This window comes from Talpa europaea (genome assembly GCF_964194135.1).
Source record: "Talpa europaea genome assembly, chromosome: 14".
In the NCBI taxonomy this organism is placed as follows: Eukaryota; Metazoa; Chordata; class Mammalia; order Eulipotyphla; family Talpidae; genus Talpa; species Talpa europaea.
The window spans coordinates 90,327,072-90,349,365 of record NC_140082.1 but is presented as its reverse complement, the minus strand read 5'-3'; the positions used below and the strand labels follow the sequence as shown (position 1 = coordinate 90,349,365).

The window sequence follows — 22,294 nt, the reverse complement described above, 5'->3', positions numbered from 1 at the left end:
TTTATATTCTCAAACACAGAGATGACCAGAAGGAAGAGCGGTTACCCCCGCCCCCCGGCCCCATGTCAGAAGACCTTCTGGAAGAATGCTGTGCCTTTCTTTATAAGTGTTCATGTCAGAGCTTCAGCTAGGTTTTTGTGTGTGTGACTGAGCACAGCCTTTAAGGGGTCAGGGCTGGCTGGAACCCTTTCTTGGGACTGGCAGATCCAAGGGGCTGGGGCAGGGTGGTGTAAAGTGCTAATTCAGTATCGGAGAGGCAGCCTTGAAAATGACAGGGCCCTTAGGAGCGCTGCCTTGCCCTCCTTACTGGTTAACAGCCCTAGCTCTGAAAATGCATGTTTGCCCTTTGGAAATGCTGGGGAAAGTGTTGGACTCAGCAGTTGTGGGCTGGGTTATTGGGAAAACAAGTATTGGTATCTGGTGAGACTTTGAAGGACTCTGGAAGAGCCAAAGCTCCCCTGGCCAAAGACCACCACACTGTCTCACCGGACCCCCTAACCCCCCCCCCCCCAAGGCATTTATCAACATTCTAGATTCCAGAAAGACAAATGGGCTCTAAAATCTAAATTCTAAAAGGACAAGTAGCTCAGCTCTGTGGCTGCGCTGGGAAGGACTGGATTCTGGCTGAGGACCCTCTCCAGCCAGTTCCTCTCCTGAGGTTAGTAGATATTTGGAAAGCGAGGACAGGAGGGTCAAAGCCAGGACTGGGACGAGAGTGTAAAGAGTGGGGAGTGTAAACAGAGTGGGGAGCAGAATAGGCGGATCAGAGGCCCTGGGGGAGAGTCACGGCCCTGGGGGCGAGTGTAAAGACCTGGGATCAAGAGGTTGATAGTGCTAGGTGAGGGGTCAGAGGCTCCAGGCCCTGTTGAGAACCAAAATCACTGTTGGGAGGTGGGAGAAGAAAATGATCCTCTACCCTCTTGAGGGAGGAGAGAATAGAAACCCCCCCCCCACACACACACACCCCAACACATCACTTTTAGGCTCAGTTTCTGGGGGACTGTGAATTAAAATGACAAAAAACAGAATTAGCCTGGGAGAAGAGTTCGATTACACACAGAAGCGGTCACCAGTGAGTTACTCAAAGCAGTGGTTAGAATTTGGGGCTTGGTTAGGGAATTCACTAAGTAAAGAGGGTGCAGGAAGAGCATGTTTCTGTGGGGAGAACAAAGGTAAGAAGTTGGGGAAGGAAGGTCTGAGTGGTCTCTCTGGCTTCTTCCGGCCATGAACCCCCCCAGAGTGGGTGTGAGAGCAGGCTCACGCTCCACGTCTTTCCTGGGAGCAGACCTGTGGCCAGGAGGGACCTGACAACCCTCAGAGAGTTCCTGAAGTGTCGCTTTTAGTCAGATAGGGAAGCCCTGAGAATCTCAAATGTCTACAGTTGAATCTTCACACCAGCTCCGGGTTCTGAGGGGCGCTCACACCACACAGCGTGGCCTGCTCCATAAATGGTTTTGAGTGAACAAATGGAAGGATGAATGAATGAAGGGCAGGCAGGGGCTGTTGCTACTGGGCTCGCTAACAGAGGAATTGGGCGGAGACAGCTCCACATTCTCCTCTCTGCGAGAAGCTGGGCCTCAATAGGCCACCAGCTTGTGGGCGGGGCTGCTTTGTGGCAGGTCATGGCTCTGCTGGGATGGGGGTGAGTTTAAGAGACACAGGTTTGCAGGAAGAAGTCAGACCTGGTGAGTCCACTACTCTGTTCATTGAGAGAGTTGGCTTTCCCTTTTTCTTTTTTTAAAAAGATTTGTTTATACCAGAACTGGGGTTAAGGCCAGAGGTGGGGGGGGGGGGCGTGGGGGCGGGGAAGGGGAGGTGAGAGGACTCACCAGAAACAGAATGGGGAGCAGAACAGGCAGATCTACTGAAGTACACTGCTGAGGGGAGCAGCGGGCAACACAGGTGAGGTCTGCTGCGCCACGTGGGTCAGCTTCCTGGCCAGGGATCGAACTGGCAGCAGATTGATAGCACTGTGTCTTTAACCCCTGCGCCGCCAGGGAAGCCTAAGAGAGTTGGCTTTTTCTTGAAAGAAATGGAAAAATGAATGTTTGCTTAGTTCTCCTGGGAGTACTGGCTGAAAGGGGGCTGTGAGTATGAGGAGGAAGCAGCTCCCGCTCAGGTTGGGGATCTTTGCCTAGAAAAGGCCCCAGAACCTTAAGTGAGCTCCTTCCAGCCGGGGCAGGAGAAGGGGGGAGCAGGGGTGGTAGTAGTGGGGTTCAGCCAGGGATAACCCCTGGACCTGAGTTTGCAGACCACCCTCCATCCTGCCCAATCTGGGGTGGGACCACCCTGTTACAGTTCCAGCCCTCCTTGGATTTGATCTCCAAGAAAGGACTTGATGTTCTTCCGGAAATGACCTTGCCCTGGACACAGGCTTGAGATGGGTTGTCCAGATGTCCAGCTGGCCCGGTTAAAAAGCTTTGAACAGAGTCCTATAAAAATAGAACTTCCTAAGCCATTTCTTCCATGACCTTCCTACTCTGCAGACTGAACACCAGACCAGGTACGGGCCTGGTGTTTTCTACAGCGGATGCAGGTGAGCGCCGAGGAGAGAGGGAAGGAGAGACACACTTTGAATTAATCAAATAAATGTGCCTGATTAGCAGCTTGGCAAAGGTTCTCGGGAAGGTAAGGTGGGAAGCTGGGGCTCAAATCTACATCCCTGGTCCAAATCCTTCTGTGCAGTCCCCAATTCTGGGCTGCTGAGACCTCGCAGGCCGCAGGCAACTAGGAGAACCCTGGCTGGTCTGGGGGGTCGAGGATTCCAGTGTTTAGAAAAGGGAAAGTGAGGGTGGAGGAGCCGCCAGAGAATCAGTGTGGAGAGCAGTAGAACAGAAGCCCCAAGTAAAGTGTGGAAAATCACATAAAGGAACCTCAGAATCTGGCCAATCCCTGCAGTTTTGCCAAGAAAACACTGACATTTGAAAACTGAAAGCTTATTGGTTCCCTGGCCCTGGCCCCTGGCCTCTGGCTCAGAAACAAAAGGGGGTTGTCTGCAAACCCCCCCCCCCCCAGGGTGTTTGTGCTGGGGCATCTGCGGAGGGTGTGTGTGTGTGTGGAGGTGTGCATACTGGCTGCTGTGCTGCGCCGGCCTGAACTCACCAGGCTGGAAAGCAGCAGCAGTCCAAGCCAGGAGCTGGTCTGGTGTGGATGGGATGGGCACCAGGCTCAGTATTATTTCTTTTCTCTTTCAAAGATTTATTTCTTATTTTTTTGTTCATATAAGAACTGGTTGATGAGCCAGAGGTTCAAGGGGTGGGGTGGGATGGGGTGAGAGGATTCACCAGAGACAGAGTGGGGAGCAGAACAGGCAGATCTACTGAAATACACTGCTGAGGGGAGCAGCGGGCGAGGCAGAAGAGGTCTGCTGCGCCATGTGGGTAGCTCCCTGGCTGGGGATCGAACTCGTGCTGCAGAGGCGGCGGAAAGCTTCACAGTGCTGCCACTTAACCCCTGCGCCACCAGGGAGGGCAACCCCCCCAGGAGGACAACACCCCCCCCCCCCCCCCCCGCACCACCCATGCAGTCGTGCAGTGTATTAATGACACTAGTTCTTGTTTTGCTTTCTCATCTGCTGGGTAAAGGCCAGTGTCTCCCCAACCACCACCCCCCAACTTGCTCCACTGCAGGGCATCATGCAAGCTCCCTCCATTTCGCTGAGAAGGACCGCATGCTCCTCCCTGATGGTGGAGTGGGGTTGCAGGGTGTGGTCAGGCCATGTCTCTGGACTCAAGTTTCTACTGATAAGCAGGAGCCCAGGTCTGCTCATGAGGCTGCTGCTGTCAGCCACTGGGGATAGGCTGGGTAGGCCCACAGGGCATAGAGGTTTTGCACTCTGGATAGATGCCCAGGATCACAGTGTGGAGGGTGTTTCCATTTTTGGCTTTTTGAGGTAAATCCAGAGCACGTAGCGGCTGTGCGGGTTCACCTTTCCATTAGGCTCTTTGGGGCAGTCCTCTCCCCTCTGGCTCACCCCGTCACCCACCATCATCAGCCAGGCTTATGCCTTTCTCAAGAGTGTTTAAAGATAAGAAAATTAATTTTGGAATAGTCTCATATTTATAGAAAACTTGCAAAGATAGCCCAGGGAGTCCCTGCAGACCACTTGCCAATTTCCCCCTTTAGCATCTGACGTGATCACGGCATACTTGTCACACCCAAGCAGCCGTGGTGGATGCACTCCTGTCCCCCTACCTGCTCCCCGCCCCACACTCCTCTGTTCCCAGGGGACACCCAGGATGCCCTATTACCTTTTGTCGCAGTGCCACATGCTCTCCCCTGACCTGCTGATGCCAAATGCCAGCCTCAGTTTCCCTCAGGCAATAAAGGAAGCAGCGTTTGAGGATAAGGAAAGTCATTGAATTTGTCGATAAACTGAGGCAGGCAGCAGACTTGGGAGGTGAATGTGTGAGCTGTGACACCTCCGACCAAGCTCCTGTGATAAAAAGGACTGAGTTATTGATTCATACCATAAGGTGACCCTTAAATGCCTGCTGCTAAGTGGGAGAAGACTGCCCACCATCCTGCCCTTTGGCAGAGGGCGGGGTTATTTATACAAAGGAGTCAAACAAAAGGGAGACAGCGACCTTTTGATGTGGGCACAGGGATATTGGGTGGGCTCAGCTTACTTTGTTAACACTTTGTTAATTTCCTTAGATGTTTAACCTCCTTACAATCCTCTTAGGGATGGCCTTCCTTCTCGTTAGAATGCGAGAAGACAAACTTGTTAAGTGCAACAGATAGGAATGCTTATCCGATGGGGAGGAAGAGAGACCTGTCCTGTTTCACCCATCACCTGACAATGTCTCAGCCTGGCACGGTTTGGCGCGATCTTGACAACTGAGTACAGATCAAGTCTTTGGTAGAACACTTTTGGCTTGTCTGGTGTTTTCCCGCCCACATATGGCTCAGCAGCACATGCATATTTCCATATTCCTTCACCTGTTATAGCGCCATTGTGTTCGATCATAGCAAGTCTGTCTAGTGCTCTACCTCTGGGCATTTTGGACTGTTTTCAAAACCATAAATAGTGGTACTATGTGCATCTTTGTAATTACTTTTTATCTGAGTAATTTCTTTGCCATCAATTTGCCCAAAGCAGGATACCAGGTCAAGTTTTGTGGGTCTCACAACACTCAGACCGTGACTCAGAGAGACTGAACCAATTTGTAGTTCCCCACAGCCCCATCAACTTAGAGTTTTGTCAATTTAGTTAAGTTTCTGGAAGATCAAGTGTGTTCTGTGATTGTGCAGAAGCATGACTAAAAAATAAAGGTACAGCCTGCCATTTGCATGACCGAATATCTGAAAGTTTTAAAGTGGACTTACCTGTTTAATGTGATCTATGATATGTCAGAAAACTGAACCAAATCTTAAAGTGCTGTGATGTTCTACTGCTGGTAAGAAAGTGTTCAGGCCGAGGAGATACCACCCCATGAAGTCTGAGGATCAGATCATCCAAGAAAATCTCCTCCTTCTTTAGCCCTCCGTCCCTCTGTTAAGGCCTATGTCAGCTCCAGGTCCCAAAGCTTAGGTCTTTTGTTTACTGTCTCGGTAAGTTTAGCCAGCACTTCTTATACTAGCTGCACTTTCACCTCACCTGGGGAGCTTCAAAAACAAGCCCATAGACCTCCCTGGTGGCGCAGGGGTTAAAGTCCCAATGCTATCACCAGCTACTGGATACGAGTTGGATCCCTGGCCAGGGAGCTGACCCACATGGTGCAGCAGTGTATTTCAGTGGCTCCACCTTCTCTGCTCCCTACTCTGACTCTGGTGAATCCTTTCACCCTCCCCCTTCAACCCGACCTGTACCTCTGGCCTGTACCCCAGTTCTTGTATGCATAAATAAACAACAGCAACAAAAAACATGCTGATTCCCAGACTCCATTCCAGGGATTCTGTTTTAATTACTTGGGAATGAGGCCTGATCACAGGTGCTTTTGAAAAGCCTCCCAAGTGATGCTAATGTCCGGCCAGGGTGTCTAATCACAATGCTCACCCCAGTCAGCACTCCCTAAGTGTTTGTTGAGTGACTCAAAGATTGAATGTACCTTAACTTGGAAACAGCACTTGTGCCTGGTGGGTGGCAGAAAGCTGGTTGAGTGTGGTCAGGAACTTCTGCAAGAATCAGTGGCCATGACCAGCAAGGGTGCTGTGCTGACAGCCCTTTCTATTGGCCACCCAAGACGACGTGTAAAGACTTACATTTTAGGACCAGTATCTTCTCATTCATTTTTTTTTTTTTTTAAAGAAGTCCATTTTTTTTTTTTTAATTTTTATTTATTTATTTATACAAGCACTGGGTATAGTCAGAAGCACGGGAGGGTGAGAGAATTCACCAGAGCCAGAGCGGGGAACAGAGCAGGCAGACTGATGAAGAAATACACTGCTGAGGGGAGCATCGGGCGGCAGGAGAGGTCTGTTGCGCCATGTGGGACCCTCACCCGGTGGGTAGGGATCGAACCGGTGCTGCAGAGGCTGCAGGCAGCTTTGCAACCCAGCGCTCAACCACTGCGCCACAGGGGAGGCCCTTCTCATTCATTTTTATGGCTGATGGCTGCTCACCGTATTCGTGCGTACCTGGTTTATCCATTCGTCAGCTGAGGGACACTTGGGTCGTTTCCAACTGTTGGCGATTAATAATGTTGTGAGGAATATCCATGTATAAGCCTTTGCACAGACATTTGTTTTCAGTTGTCTGGGTGTAGCTAGGAGGAGCTGCGGAGTCCTAGGGTAACTGGGACTTTCCTAGGATCCCTCAAGCTGTTTTCTGTGACCGCCTCTGTCCATCAGCAGCATGTGAGGTTCCAATTTCTTTACAGTCTCACTAACACTTGTCAGTTAGTGAGTTTTGATTATAGTTATCCCAGTGGGTGTGTGAAGTAGTATCTCACGGTCTTGAGGTCCATTTCGCTGATGATTCATGATGCTGAACAACTTTCCGGTGCTGATGGGCCATTTGTAGATCTTTGGAGAAATATCTATTCCAATTCTTTGCCCATTTTAAAATTGACTTGTCCTGTTGGTGTTGAGTTCTGGGTTATTGAGTATTCTGGATATTTTACCTGCACAGACAGGTGATGTGCAAATGCTCCTCTCACTGGAGCTGTCGCTCAGCCTCTGTGAAAGTGTCCTTCCACATGCAAAAGTTTTAAATTCTGCTTCAAGGGCAGAGTGCTGTCAAAGGCCTTTGCCTGCAGATCCTCAAATATTTTGATCTAGCCCTTTGCAGAAAAAGTTTGCAAGTCCCTTTATATTTATTATTATTTTTTAACTTTTACCACCTCAAAGGATGCAGCGATGGTTCCCTCGCAGGGGGTGGGGAGCTTCTGCAGAATTTGGGGTCCTCAGCCTTTGCCACTTCCAAGGGGCTCGCCATGAAGCTCTGTGAAGTGGAACCAATGTACCCTCCCCCTCAGCCGTGCCTGCCTGGGCCTGCTCCCCAGCCTCCACCAACCGCGTTAGTCACTCGGGCCTCGCCAACATGATGAGTGAACAGGACACTGCTCGTTTTCATGAGCATTTTTCTTACTGTGAACAAGGTGCAGCATCGTAGTCTAAAGCGAAAAACAACCCCACAACTCCTGGGCCCTTCCTCCCCTGCGGGGAAGCCTGAGGAACTGAGGTCGGCCCCACCTTCCCGGGCGAGAGAGGGGGCGCGGCGGGCGGGAGGCGCGAGCCGGCGACCCTGGGCTCCGCTGTTTCCCAGCCCGGCCGGGGCCGCGCTGCGAGGCCGCCTCCGGGGCGGGCCGGGGCGGGGCGCGGGCGGGTGGGAGGCGCCGCCTGCCTGATTCCCGATTTATTCCGTGCAGGAGGACTGAGCGCCCCGCGATCGGAGCCGCCCGGGCCGGTGCGCGCCCACTCCCGCAGCATGCCCGGCCCCAGCCTGCTGACCGCGCTGTGCGGCGCGCTGCTCTGCGCCCCCGGCCTGCTGGCCTTCTCGGGTGAGTCCCCGGCCCCCGCTCCGAAGCTCGCGGCGCCCTCCCTGCGCCGCCTGTTTACAAACTTGGCCGAAGAGCCCGCGCGGAGGGCCGGCGCTCCCGCTGCGCCCCGGCCCGAGGCGGGGGTGCGCCCTGCTTGGCCCGCCCTTCCGCGCGGGGGCTCGGGCCGGAGAGGGAGGCGGCAGCGTGCTCTGGGCGTCGGGACACGGGGTGACAGCCCAGCGCCCCCCACCCCCCGCCCGGAGGTGGCTTGCACATAACAAAGGAACCGCTGTGCAAGGGCCTCGCTTTTCCCATCTGTGAAATGAGGCCACTGGGCGGTGCCTGCCCTCGTGCGCGGTCCCCACAAGTTGCCAGGACTCCAGGTGGCGAAGTCTCTGCCGCCCACTTCCCCCCGCAGCTCGTCCCGAGCCCCCGCGGCCGCGCGGCTCCTGGAGGTTTTGCGCCCCCACCTGTGGTTGGGTGTCCGGTCTGGGAAGAGGCGGTCGGGGTCGGTTTTAGGGACCCAGCTCACGGCGGGGCTGGGAGGGGCTGGGGCCGGGGAGGGACTTGAGAAAGGACCGCCTCCCCGGGCGCTGGCCGAGCTCCCGCGGCCTTGGCCTGCCGGGTCTCCTCGCGTCCTCCCCCGCCCTCCTGCGCGCTGGGCCCGGGGGTGGCGCAGCCCCTTCCTCGCGGGGCGCGCTGTCCCCTGGGGCTGGGCAAAGGGTGCCCCTGGGCATGGGGAAGGCCAGGACTCTGCAGGCACCGGCTCGATCTTTTTCTCCTAGAAATAGGATTGGGTGCAGCCGGGCGCAGCCGTGGAGGGGGGCAGCCCCGGCTCTGCCCCCAGTGACCAGTCCGACCCCAGGCCTGGACCCGGAGCCAGGTCTCCGGCTCCCGCGCACTTGGAGCCACCTGGCCCTGCGCAGTGGCCCTGAGACGGCTCAGTCTAAATACTCCCCTCCGCGCCTTTCTGCCCCACAACCTGAGTCTGGGCCAGATGTCCCTGGGGAAACCTCCCGAAGGGCAGGACCCTGGAACCCCAAAGGTGATTTTGTAGGAAAGGGGACTGGGAAGCGCTGAGCGGTGCAGGTGAGTCCCTCTAAGTCTGCTGGCAAGGGGCCCCTTTCACTTTCCCTGTTTTCCCCTGCCTCCTCGGACCTGGCCCCTGCAGGAGAGGGTGCGGTTGGAAGGCGGAGGGAGAGGAGTTGGACTTTGCTGGAGTTAGATCCCAGGACTCTGGTCGTTCATTCCCAGGTGCTTGTCTGCGGCTCCTTCTGCCTGCTGCCTGCGGGTCAGGGGACAGGATTAACCTGCTATTTAAAGCCAATGACTAATAGCTCCTTGGGAGCCGCCTTAAGTGCTGGAGAGGCCTGAGCTTAGAAGACTCCTGGGCTCATTACTGGTGCTCCCTTCCCTGGAGTGCTCCCTTCCCTGGAGCCCCGTGGACTCTGTGACTGGAATTTCTGGAGGGCCGTCGGGATCTGCAGGGAGGACGGAAAAAGATTTCTTTAATCTCACCCCCAAATGACGGGATGGGTGTGGGGACTAGGTCCCGGGGCCACCGTTCCCAATGCTGAGGTCCTGGATGCTAAGGTCTGGGATGCTAAGGTCGGTTCAATGCCCCCAGGGTCTGACAAGAGGCTGGCACAGGCTGAATCTGCACCTCTGTGTCCAGACCCCCAAGCAGAGCCCTGATAGCCTCTTCAGGCCTTCTGTCACCTCCAGCCTCTGCCTTTCCTCCTCACCCCTTATCCTGACTTCCCCTCTCGGTCCCCTCTGGGATGCAAGCTGGATCTCGCACCTCACCACTCACATCACCTGCCACCCAGCCAGCGGCCGCCCAGCGCCCACCACCCACCTATCAGGTGGAGGGGTCTTTGTTGTGTAGCTATGGGAGCCTCGAACCCCAGCGGGGTCCATTCATGCCTCTTTGGCGGCCTTTCTGCTGGCTTCCTTCCCAGCAGAATGGAGCTGGAAATGGCTCCCATCTCGAGAGCGAGGATCTTGACTCTTTCCCTGGTGGACAAGGGTGGGAGCTGAGGCCCGTCAAGGGCCCCAGGGCTGCAGGGTGATGTCCGCAGACCTTTGCAGCACCTGGCGCCCAGTCTCTGACTCCAGCGCACCTGTGCTCTGTGCTTCTGTTTCTCTCTAGAGTGCTCCTTCCCCGTCCCCCCCTCTGGATTTACATGTCCCTGCGTGAATGCCCCTTCCTGGCAGGAACCACTCTGGGTGCCTACATCGCCTCTTGACCGGTCACTGTTTCCCGTGGCTGGTGGGGCTGCCCTGGGGCTGCGCTGGCGCTTGTCTTGGGGCTCAGCTCATCCATGGTTGTTGGCCCCCAAGTAATTACCAAATGAACGCTGTGTCCCCCTGAGTCAAACTCCTGTTGCAGGTGACTTCTGTGACTCGAGCCAGTGCCTGAATGGAGGGACCTGCTTGCTGAGCCAGGATAGAGCCCCCTTCTACTGCATCTGCCCCAAAGGCTTCGCAGGCCTCATCTGCAATGAGACTGAGAAAGGTACTGCCCGCTGTTCCTCGCTGGCTGCTGGCGCCTCTCCCCATCTGCCGGCCAGACTCCCCCAAAGTGGCCGTGTCCCCTGCCTGCCTGAGCCAGCATTTTCCTGGAAACCCCCAGGCCACATGTCCAGCTGGCTGCTTCCTCTGTTTGGGGGATGCACCTCTACCTGCCGCATCTTGGCTCTGGCTAGATCAGGCAGACGGGGAGGGAAGAGGAGTAGGAGCAGACGGCCCAGGCTTGAGTTTGGGTAGAGGGTTCTTTTTGGCTGGGCCCATTTGTTGCTGCCTGTGTCCGTCCCCAGCTCCTTGCTGATCACCTTTCACTTCCCTGCTCCCCCAACCTCAACGCCCAGGTCCCTGTTCCGTAAATCCCTGCCGCAACAATGGCGAGTGCCAGGTGTTAGAAAACCGAGGGGATGTCTTCGCCCAGTACATCTGCAAGTGCCCTCGTGGCTACACAGGCGCCCACTGTGAGACCGGTGAGTATCAGGGCACTGCCTCCTTGGGCCAAGCCCCGATGGCAGGGCCTCCGGGTGACTTTGGGTGGCATGGAGCTCAGCTGGGCCAGGAGGTGGGTTGGGGTCCTGCAGTCCCCCTAGGGTTCTTCCCACCTGGCCCTCGATCCCTGGACTACAGGGAAGAGAGGGTGGTGGTGCCCCGGAGGTCATGGTGGAGCCGTTTCCTGAGTCACCTCGAGCCAGATACACAGTGTGTGGCTCATCCAGGCTTCTCTGTCCGGGTCCCAGGAAGTCCATTAGTCAGGCCTGGATGAGGGAGCCTGACTGTTCCTGGCCATATGTGCCCTGTGGCCTCATTTTGAAACTTGAAGGAGGGAGAGGCCTAGGCAGGCAGGGCCAAGCCCTTGCTGCCAGGCGGGGCTGGCTCTTGGGAGCGCGGAATGCACAGAGGGGCTGGCCTGCTTGTGCTCTCCTTGCCACCCAAAGGCGTCAGTGTCTCCCCGCGCTGTCTTCTTTTCTGGCCCAGCAGCGTCCTCCCACCAGCCAGAAATCTTCCCCACCTGCTGTGGGCTGTGCCTTCTCCCAGGGATGTGGGGGGGCCTGATTTATGACACTGAGCATGGCAGGCCGGCGCAGGTGGCTCAGGAGGCAGAGGAAGCAGGGCCGGGGGGGTGGTGTCTCTGAGGTCTGCAGACCTACAGGAGGGAGGACCCTGCTTGGTGGGGTGGGCCTGGGACCCTGGGAGGGTCCTGAGGAGGGCAGGTGCCCTCGCCTCAGAGGGGCCTTCGCCTCAGAGGGGCCCTCGCCTCAGAGGTGCTGCCTGTGCCCTGGGCCACATGTCTGCCTGGGGCCTGGAGGCCGGTCTGCTGGCGATCTTGGGTGGAGGAATGTATGTGGGGGTGGGGGGAAGCCTCCAGGTAGACAGCCCTGGTGGGCCAGGTGGGCCCACTAATTACTGTGCAGGAGCCTAGGTAACCACGGGGTGCTGGAGTTGGAATTAGCCAGCCAGCCTCCTGCTTCCCGGCCTGGGGTCTGTCCTTCCCCGGGAGGTAGGCAGCAGCTGCAAAGGTGGGGACCCCCAGGGGGACCCCCTTGTTTATTATGTGGTGTGTCTCCTTGGAGCACATAAGGGATGTGAGGACAGTCTAGAGGTAGGCCGATGTTCTGAACGTTTCCCGGCCCCTGGCTGGCTCTGAGCTCAGGGGTGCGGCTTCATTCTCCCCAAGAATGTCATAGAACCCAGCTCTTTGTGAGTTTGGGGTGTCGGGGAAAGCCTGGCTCCATCTGAGGTCCAGGAGCACAGCATGGCGGCCACATAGGCTGTCCACTGCCTTCCTGTCAGCGGGCCTGTATTTGTCCTCAGCCCCCAAGACAACTTCTGCCAGTGGGATTCTAGAAAACTCCAGGCAGGCTTGCTTGTTGCTCTCTGCGTGAGAGTGCACTGTTTGCTGGGGTCTGACATGCCCCTTCTCCAACACATCACCCTGGGGAGCTGGGGATGAGCTGGGCGTGTGGTCCCCCAGGTGGGGCACCAAGGAAACAGTCATGCTGGCCTTCTTTCCACCAGCTCCCACCTGCACCAGCCCCCAGCCCACCCCCAGCCCCTCCCCTGCCAGCCCTCCCCCCACACCCCCCTGCCCAGCATCAGCCCAGCCCTGCTCCAGAATAACGGGCTGCTCCATGCCTAGTAAAGATGGCCCCCGCCCTGGGGATGGCCGGGCCCTTCTCCCCAACTGGGTGCTTGTTCTGGGCCCCTCCTCTCAAGCCCTCATGGCCGCGTCCTGGTCTCTGCTCTGGGTCATCTCCAGAGGCCATGGTCTGCCCTTATGCCCCTGCCTGGGTGTGCCCTGACAGCCCCCCTCCCTGCAGTCTGCGCCATGCCGCTGGGCATGGAGTCGGGTGCCATCAGCGATGGGCAGATCTCCGCCTCGTCCATGCACTTGGGCTTCATGGGCTTGCAGCGCTGGGCCCCGGAGCTGGCCCGCCTGCACCGCACGGGCATTGTCAACGCCTGGACAGCCAGCAACTATGACAGGAACCCCTGGATCCAGGTGCGGGGCCTGGTGGGAGGGGGCATGCTGCCTTTGGGGTCCCCACAGTGGGCTCGTTGCTGGGGTCAGGTGAAGTATCTGTAAGTGGAGAGCAGTGTTGGGGACCCTGGAGTGTTAGGGGAGCACTGTTGGGGGCCCTGGAGAGGGAGCAGACCCAGGCTGGGGAGGGCCCCTATTGCCTGGTCCCTGTGGGGCCCCTCCCTGAGAGACAATGAGAGAGCCTCCCTCCTCGGTCCTGCTTGGGCTCCCCCACTCTGGATGTAGGGTGGAAAGACCCCCAGATGTAAGGTACTGTTTTCCTCACACGGTCCAGGTAAACCTGTTGCGGAAGTTCTGGGTGACTGGTGTGGTGACGCAGGGTGCCAGCCGCGCGGGCAGCGCCGAGTATCTCAAGTCCTTCAAGGTGGCCTACAGCATCACTGGCCACAAGTTCCAGTTCATCAAGTCTGCAGAGGGGTTAACAGACAAGGTGAGTGTGGGGAGACCCAAAAGGTCCAATGACCTGTCGAGGGTTGCTGCATAGGCAGGAGGAGCTGGGATGTACTTTGAGCCTTCAGGACTCCCATGTACAGCTGCGCAAGTTGTACACTGCTCAAGGATGTCACTGCTGAGGGAGCCGCAATTGCAACAGCGGTTGTTAGTGTGCTTCTAGTTGTGGACAGAGTTTTGCTAATAAAGTATCTTGGGAAGGGAGCACCTTTTCCTATTGTGCACAGAGGCACCCCATGGATGACAGGTGGCCCCATGTGGGAGACGTGGGTTTATGCCCAGACTTGTGGTGTCCACAGGGGGTGTGAGAAGGGGAGTGGGTTGAGGGTGCCTGGGTTGACCTGCTCCTCCTCTCTTCCTTTTCCATCCAGATATTTTTTGGTAACACGGACAACAATGGCTTAAAGATCAACCTGTTTGACACCCCGCTAGAGGTGCAGTACGTGAGGCTGGTGCCCATCATCTGCCACCGGGCCTGCACCGTCCGCTTTGAGCTGATTGGCTGTGAGTTGAACGGTGAGTGAGGGGACTGTGGTCAGTCCTGGTGGCCTTTCCCGCCCCCCTTTTCTCAGCCAGGGTGAGCTGGGGAGGGTGGTAGCCATCCTGGGGCCTGGGGCCTGGGGCCTGGGCTCACTCAGGAAGGGCACAGAGGGCAGAGAATGTTAGCAGCCTGCCCAGGTGTGCTCCACCTGCCGAGCCCCAGCCTTCTTCCTCCTGGCCCAGAACAAAAGACACCGCTGAATGGGTTGCCTGGCTGTGGGTCCTCACCCGCGTGCTTAAAAGGGACTTACGAATACTCCACTACAGGCACACACAAAAGGTTCATAAAAGGTTTATTTACAAGGGAAAAGGAAATAAGGAAAGTGTACAACTCAGGGAGAAAATAGGGAAATAAAGACTTTAGTGCGTCCTACCCGATCCGCCGACCTGGAAACCCAAAGGCACTCTCCGAGCTGGCCGGATGCTGCGAGGTGGCAGAGAGCCAAAATGGGGGACCCCTCCAAAGCCCACGTGTCTGGCTTTATACCCACCTGGCTGCATAACCCCACCCTCAGGTCCCAGCCACCTTCCCTTGGGTGGTGATGGGATTTGGAGTTCCCAGTGTCTTTGGCTTTAGCCTGGGGTGGGGGTGGAGTCCACAAAGCCTGTATGGAATTAGCTTTAGGACAGCCTTTTCCCCCTAACAATTGGAGGCAGGGAGGTTGGTCACGTTGTGTCTCTGCTGTTTCCTGGGGTCTGGATCATGGGTGCCCAGTGAAGACCTGATGAGTAGCGTATGAGCGAATTGAATGAATGAACGAGGAAGGTGAGGCCGGATAAATGATTTCTTGAGGGCACACAGCCAGTAGGTGTTGGAACCCTTGATCTAGAATCCTGGGCTTTTGCCGCCACCCATCCATCCAGTACTTCCCAGCAAACCTCTAGGGAGAGGAAATGGGGGCTCCTGGGGTCTTGATTCTGGAGCTGCTGCGTCCTGTTGCGCTTTCCAGAGAGCTTCCCACATGGTGGGATAGGTGTCCAGAAAGGGACAGGCTTTTGCTGAGCAAGGAAAACCTCACATTGGAGAGGTCAGGGTGCAGGCCCTACTGACCACGCGGCCCAGCCCCACTGCTTTCTGAAGTCTGGGTGTCTCCTCTCTGTGGCCACAGTTGCCACCTGCTGGCCACCAGCGGAAGTGTAGGGCTTGCTGGCAGAGGGGGAGCCAAGTAGAGGGGAGCCCTGAGGGAGTACCTCTGAAGACCTGCCCTCTGCCCCACCCATCTCGGTGGCATCTTTTCCTGTATCCTGCATTGGTACCACCCAAAACCCCATGAGCTGTGTTTTGTGCCTGGCGGGGTTTAGTCTTTTTGAAAAGTAGGACCCGTACTATTTCCCGCTTCACCTCTTGTGGGGTAGACTTGGCCTTCTGCCCAGGAAATTTCAGGGATTGGTGAAGGAAAGAGGCAGATCTGGGGCCCCCACTCTGGGCTCCTATCCCTGGAGTCCTGGTCACCCCCCGACACAGTCTGCAGCGGTGGCTGTCACGCTTGTGTGCGTGAGCCCAGCACTCCCTCTGAGGCCAAGAGGGGGCGAGGCAGCAAACCTCTGGGAGGTGCAGCGCCCAGTCTGCTCCTGGCCTGGACTTCAGTCCCTGGGGGGCATCGCAGTTGCTGGAGGGAGTGTGGGCAGTTGCTGGAGGGAATGCTGGCATGTACATGCATGTGCACTGGGCAGGGTGCAGGGCTGGGCGTTCCTGGGCAGGTCTGGGTCGCAGGCGGCACCCTGTCCTGCTGGAATGGGCTCGTTAATGCAGTAGACATTTTTTTAAAAAGACTTATTTATTTACGCATACAAGAACTGGGGTACAGGCCAGAGATGGGGGGTTGGGGGGTAAGAGGATTTGCCAGAGACAGAGAGGGGTGCAGAATAGGCAGATCCACTGACATACACTGCTGAGGGGAGCAGTGAGGAGACAGGAGAGGTCTGCTGCGCCCTGTGGGTAGCTCCCTGGCCGGGGATAGAACTCGTGCTGCAGTGGCTGCGGACAGCTTGATAGCACGGTGACTCAACCCCTTGCGCCACAAGGGAGGCCCACAGTAGACATTTCTGAGGGTGTTTATGAAGCTGCTTGTGAGGGTCTGGCCCTCGGGGACACTGCCAGCGGATCCCTGCCCATCTGAGACCTAGCTGGGGCTGGACACTAGCTAAGGGGCGATGGAGATGGGCTAGCAGGAAGGCTGGAGGGTAAGGTGTGAGGGCGACTTAGGGGGAGGGTGGGATGCCATGGGGACTGACTGCTCTGTTGGGGTGGGCTTTGAAGGAGGCTGGAGTGATGGAGTGCGAGCCTTGGAAAAAGCTTTGCAGGTGGGGAATGGGTGATGCAGGGCCGGGGCCTGTGAAAGGATGGAGGCTGGTGGTGGGTGAGGAGGCTGGAGGGAGGGAGATGGGCCAGCCAGCCCAGGCAGGGCCGTGTGGGCCGGGGAAGGATCTGGGCCTTGTCCTCCGGACCAGCGGCCGCCATGTGGGGAGCGCTAGTGTCCCACCCTGCGCACCAGCACGCATCTGGGCGGGCCATGACAGTGGAGGTGTTGCCGTGGCCTGCTGGTTGCCGTGGCCTGCTGTTTCCCGTTCGTGGGGCCGGGGCCCGTGCTTGGTGGTGACTGGCTGGAGTGAGTGCCAAACCACTGAGATGTTGTAAGGAATGTCTTGACCGTATTCGCAGGACTTGGGTATGGATGGCAGCTGTGTCCCACCCAAGACAGGTGGGCAGGGCAGGCTTCTTGGAGACGGTATCTCACAAGTCAGGTCTCGAAGCAGGGCAGCAGGTGGGCTGCCCTGGAGTGAAGGGCGGAGGGCAAGTCAGGGTGGGAGTGGGAGCTGTGGGCCTCTGGCCGAGGCCAGGAGGGGTGATGGGCCGACTGTGAGAGAGGAACTGGTTCTCTGCTGGCTAACAGTTGGGGCAGGACGCAGAGTTCCGGTCCCTCAGGGTCTCGTGCCCACTCTTACCCGGGGGCTGAGGGCCTGGATCTGATGATGCCCCCTTGCTGGCAGGCTGCACCGAGCCCCTGGGCATGAAGGACAACACCATCCCTGACAAGCAGATCACGGCCTCCAGCGTCTACCGGACCTGGGGCCTGAACACCTTCAGCTGGTTCCCCTTCTACGCGCGCCTCGACAGGCAGGGCAAGTTCAACGCCTGGACTGCCCAGAGCAACTCCGCCTCTGAATGGCTGCAGGTGGGTGTCAGCCTCTGGGCCATAGGACTTGGGGTCATCAAGAGGGAATGTCCTCAAAGCCTTGGTTTTTCTTGGCTTTGCTTTTCTTCTTTCCATGTGCACCTGCCCCCCAATTCTGTATCTCCAGTGGGGCGAGGAGGCCCCTGCCCCAGTGGAGAAGGGGTCCCCATGTGCCTGGGGACCACCTGGCAGGAAGGAGGAGGAACCCCTGACCCAGGCACCTCGGGGTGTCTGCCGGGCCCAGACTTCCTGGAAAGTGGGAACCCAGAGCCTCACCTGTGTTGGAGATGAGGAAACAGTCTCATGGGTGCCAGCCCTGGCTCTCCTGCTGGTCAGCAACGAGTGGAGTTTGCAGTCTGGGTCTTGGGGTGGCTGTCATGGCAGCCAGTAGGGTCCCCAGGCTGGTCAGGACCTGGGTGGTAGGAGGTCTGCTGGATCGTCCCCCCAGGCCTTGGACTGCCCTCAGGGGGCCTCGGGAGTGGTTCTTACCTGCCCGTGCTCCCTGCACCCCATGCAGGCCCCAGGCAGGCTTGGCTACTTCACTGCAGAGCCTGTGAGGAGGGGGAGGCATTTGTGCCCTTTATAGATGAGGAGACGGAGCCTCTGCTAGGTGATGCCACTTTCCCCAAACTAGAATTCTCGGCCTGGGGCCTGCCTTGTCCTGCCTGGCCGGCCCGTGCGAGTACAGGGATGGGTTGTTCCTCCCCTAGATCGACCTGGGCTCCCAGAAGCGGGTGTCCGGCATCATCACGCAGGGGGCCCGAGACTTCGGCCACATCCAGTATGTGGCCGCCTATAAGATAGCCTACAGCGACAACGGCATGAACTGGACCGAGTACAGCGACCCGGGCGCCATCGACAGCAAGGTGGGTGTCTGTCTGTCCAGCTGGTGACTGCAAGGGCGCCGGGCGGGGGCCGCTCCGGCCCTGACACTTCTCTGCCTCCAGATCTTCCCTGGCAACCTGGACAACAACTCCCACAAGAAGAACGTGTTCGAAACGCCCTTCGTGGCCCGCTTCGTGCGCATCCTGCCTGTGGCCTGGCACAACCGCATCACCCTGCGCGTGGAGCTGCTGGGCTGCTAGCCGAGGCCCGGCCGAGGCGCCCGGAGGGCCGGGGTGATGCCCCTGCTCCTGCCCTCCTGGCCTTCCTGGGCCTGCTGCCTCCTCCACCCGCGTCCTGACTAGCTGATGGGGGTGGGCTTCTGTCACCTCCCTCCCTCCCTGCCTGTGCCCCCCACCTGCCCCCAGGCCATCACCCCACCCTCACGCATGGTGGGAGCTGGTTAGGTCTGGCACCACACCACTCCCCACTCCAGCCCTTTTCCCACACCCCATGCCCTCTGCTGGAGGCTGGCCTGGAGGTGCCAGACTGGAGATAAGAGCCTCCTGCCCCAGCCTCAGGCAAGATGCTGCTTCCCCACCAGCCCCACCCCCCTCCAGACCTTCTGCCCCTTGTCCTGGAGCCTATAAAGAGACAGGAGGAGATGGGCAGACCTCTGGAGAGGGAGGAGAGGAGGCGGGAGGGCGTGGGGTCCTCTGTGCTGGCTCTTTACCCTGAGTACACAGGCAGTTCCCCAAATATATTTATGTCACCCCCACCCCAAATTCTTCCTGTGGTTCTTTGTTGCTCCACTGAAATGGACTTGGGCTATAGTGCCCCCTTGGCGTGTGCGGGCCCCTGCTCCCCTCCACTCTCAGTGCTGCTGGACCCCAGGGTCCTGGTGTCAAGGCTGAGATGGCGGAACCGCAGAGGATGGAGCCACTTGGCTCACCGCCTTCCCTACACTGGGGTCGGCCCCCTTCACACTGCATAGCTCTGGGCCCCTGGGTGCTGCCTGACACCCTGAGATGAGGAGCCCAGAGGCTCCTGGCACAGCCTTGCCTTCTGGAAGCTGCCTCTGCCTTCCCAGCCCTTACTGGGAAGACAGGCGGTGACTGCTGGCAACTTCCCCCCTTGGCAATTTCTGTTTTCCTGGTAACTGGGGCAGTGGGTGAGGGAAAGGACTGGGCAGCTTTTGCAGCTGTGGGGTCCAGGGTGGAATGCAGTGTGGGAGGGAGAGGTCTAGGCCCCTAGGCCTGACACATGTGTTCCTAGGATGTTAAGGACAGGTTGGTTTCTGGGCTGGAAGGATGGTTCAGGGGTGGCCCTGTATTACCCCCACACAGGCCATAAGGAATTGGCCAGTACGAGGCAGTGTGGGCCAGTGCCCCAGTGATGGGGGGCGGGGAGGGAGGGCACTGGCACTGTGAGGAGGGACTTAACTGGCTGGAGAAGAGGCTCATGAAACCACTCAGGCCGCAAGATGCATTTTCCTTTTTTTTTTAAAGATTTATTTTTTTATGCATACAAGAACAGGGTACAGGCCAGAGGTACGGGCGGTTAGAGGATTCACCAGAGACAGAGTGGGGAACAGAACAGGCAGAACGACTGAAATACACTGCTGAGGGGAGCAGCAGGTGAGGCAGGCGGGGTCTGCTGAGCCATGTGGGTTTCTCCTTGGCCAGGGATCAGTTTGTGCTACAATGACTGTCATTAGCTTCACAGGTTGCGTCTTAACCCCTTGTGCCACCAGGGAGGCCCAAGCTGCATTTTCTGGAACAAACTTTGGGGAGATCTGGCCACTGGGCTGTCAGAGGGAAGGTGTGGCTTTGGTGGAACCTCATCAGGAATGTAGTCTGGAAGTGGCTCCTTCCTGAGAGCTGTCCGTCCCTGGGCTTCTTGGGGGATCAGAAGACAAGGGTGGTCTCCCTGGGAACTGAGAGGAGAGGCCTTCCGCCTCTGGCTGGCCCTGTGGCAGGCGGGCTCCAGACAGGGACCTCTTACCAGCCAGAAGACCCCAGGTTCTTTCCACCATCTCCCAACACTTCCTTCCTCATCTTTGCAGTCCTGGGTGTTAGGGGGAAAGGATGTCCTGAGCTAATTCCATACAGGCTTTGTGGGCTCCACCCCCACCCCAGACCAAAGCCATCAAGACATTGGAAATGACAAATCCCATCACCACCAAAGAGAGGGTGGCTGGAACCTGAGGGTGGAGTTAAACTGGCAGGTTTAGTATAAAACCAGACATGTGAGCCTTGGGTCTCTCTCTTGGCCTCCTGTCTCTTGGCCAGCTCTCAGCATGCCATTGGGATTCCAGGTCAGCGGAACAGGTAGGATGCATTCATGAATTTATCTCCCTCTTTTTCTCCCTGAGTTATTCATTTCTTCATTTTCCCTTTCTTTTGTAAATAAACCTTTTATTAACCTTTTGTGTGCACCTGCAGTGGAATATTAATAAGCCCCTTTTTAAGTGTGCGCGGGTGAGGACCCACAGTCAGGCAACCCGTTTTATATTGGGGTTGCCCTGTCGCAAGTTTGACGCCCAACATGGTTTCCAAGTTACACCCGTGGTTGACCAGCCCAAAGTAACTCCTTGTGTTGTGCACTAGGTCTGCAGGACACTGGTAAAAGTCTTTGTCCCAGGTCTTGAACAGTTTTTTTTTTTTTCCCCCTCTTGCATACAGCTCTGTCTGGTCTTTCAACTGCTAGGGGGTAAGGATGTCCTGAGCTAGTTCCATACAGCTTTGTGGACTCCACCCCCGACTCCAGACCAAAGCCATCAAGATACTGGAAATGGCAAATCCTGTCATCACCAAAGGGAGGGTTGCTGGGACCTGAGCATGGAGTTAAGCAGCCAGGTTTGGTATAAAACTAGACACGTGGGCCTTAGGGGGCTCTCTTGGCTCTCTGCTAGCTGGTGCGAGCCAGGCTACCCATGCTGTTTGACAGGGTCCAGGCAGGGGAGAAATTACTGAAAGGTCGGGAAGCTCCGCAGCTGGCTCCTGCAACTTCCTTTCATTTGTTTATGGCAGTTTTCACCATCATGGGAATTTTCTATAAAGCTTTAAAATGACATTATGAGTATTGACGTTAATGCTAGTTTCAGTAATGCACACTCCAGCAGTTTAAAAAATGTACATTCCAACATAATTGATAATGTGACGATTACCAATATTTCTCCACATCCCCCGATTTGTAAATCATCTACCATGAGCATTGCTAAAATCTTTAACAAATTATGCTTGAAGGAACTATTGGAACCAAGCCTGGTAGAAGTCCTCACAAGAGGAGGCACTGAGGCGCCCCAGAGACAAATTGGTCTGAAAAAAATGCACCACATATTGTTCCCACAGTAGGGGGACCCACAGTCCCAGCAAACAAACTAGGAAGCTGCCTTTTCATCTTACAATGCCTGCTTGACCTTTCTGTAGTTAACTAGCTTGACCACATAAGTCATGCTCTGTCTAGCTCTTGTTTCTAGTTCTGAGAAATTTACTTAAAGAAAAAATGTAATCAGGTTAATCGTAGACTAAGAAATTTGAGTAAAGATTGTGCACTGTAAATAATTGAAAAATAACCTCTAGAGAATGTAAAACTAAAATCCCATGATTGATGATGTAATGATCAAATAACAAATTTCTAATGTATAAATAAAGCTCCACTGAGGCTATCAGTAGGAGATACTTGTCACCCTGATTGTCAGTGTCTCCTCATTCCCTCATTTCCGCTGACGCTGTCCTTTCCTTCGTGGACCCTGCCTTGGCTGGAGCTGGACTCTGGCAGCTAGGTCTCAGCGTGCCATTGGGAGTCCAGGTTGGTGGAACAGGTAGGTCGCATTTAAGACTTTATCTCCCTCTTTTCTCCCTGAGTTGTACATTTCCTCATTTTCCATTCCCTTATAAATAAACCTTTTATTAACCTTTTGTGTGTGCCTGCAATTGATTATTCATAAGCCCCTTTTAAGCACTCCGGTGAGGATCCACAGTCAGGCAACCCGTTTTATATCGGGGTTGCCCTGTCACAGTTTGGCGCCCAATGTGGTTGACCAAGTCACGCCTGTGGTTGACCAGCCCAAAGTAACTTTCCTTGCGTTGGTCACCATAAGCACACTAGGTCTGCAGGACATGCAGTGTAATCTGTCTGAAGTCTTGTAAAGTCTGCTTTTTCCCCCTTGAGTATATAGCCAAACGTGGCCTCAACCATGAGCTTACACAGTTTTATCCCTAGCTTGAGTTCTTTCAGTTTTTTTCCAGCCTTGAGTTTAAGTAGCCCTTTTCAGTTAAATGTTACCACCAGTTTTATAAATGTACATAATTTGA

At 56.3% G+C, this 22,294-nt stretch overlaps 1 protein-coding gene across 1 annotated transcript; it reads left to right on the top strand.

The window, feature by feature from the left end:
* Positions 1-7,669: 7,669 nt before the first annotated feature.
* MFGE8 (milk fat globule EGF and factor V/VIII domain containing) lies at positions 7,670-18,238 on the top strand (the record flags this gene model as incomplete). The annotated part of the gene is made up of 9 exons (XM_084253740.1): positions 7,670-7,943; positions 10,315-10,440; positions 10,793-10,918; positions 12,767-12,948; positions 13,262-13,417; positions 13,809-13,953; positions 16,969-17,153; positions 17,864-18,019; positions 18,101-18,238. The coding sequence occupies exons 1-9, from the start codon at positions 7,871-7,873 to the stop codon at positions 18,236-18,238; spliced, it is 1,287 nt and encodes a 428-aa protein (XP_084109866.1). The 5' UTR covers positions 7,670-7,870.
* Between the last annotated feature and the right edge of the window lie 4,056 nt (positions 18,239-22,294).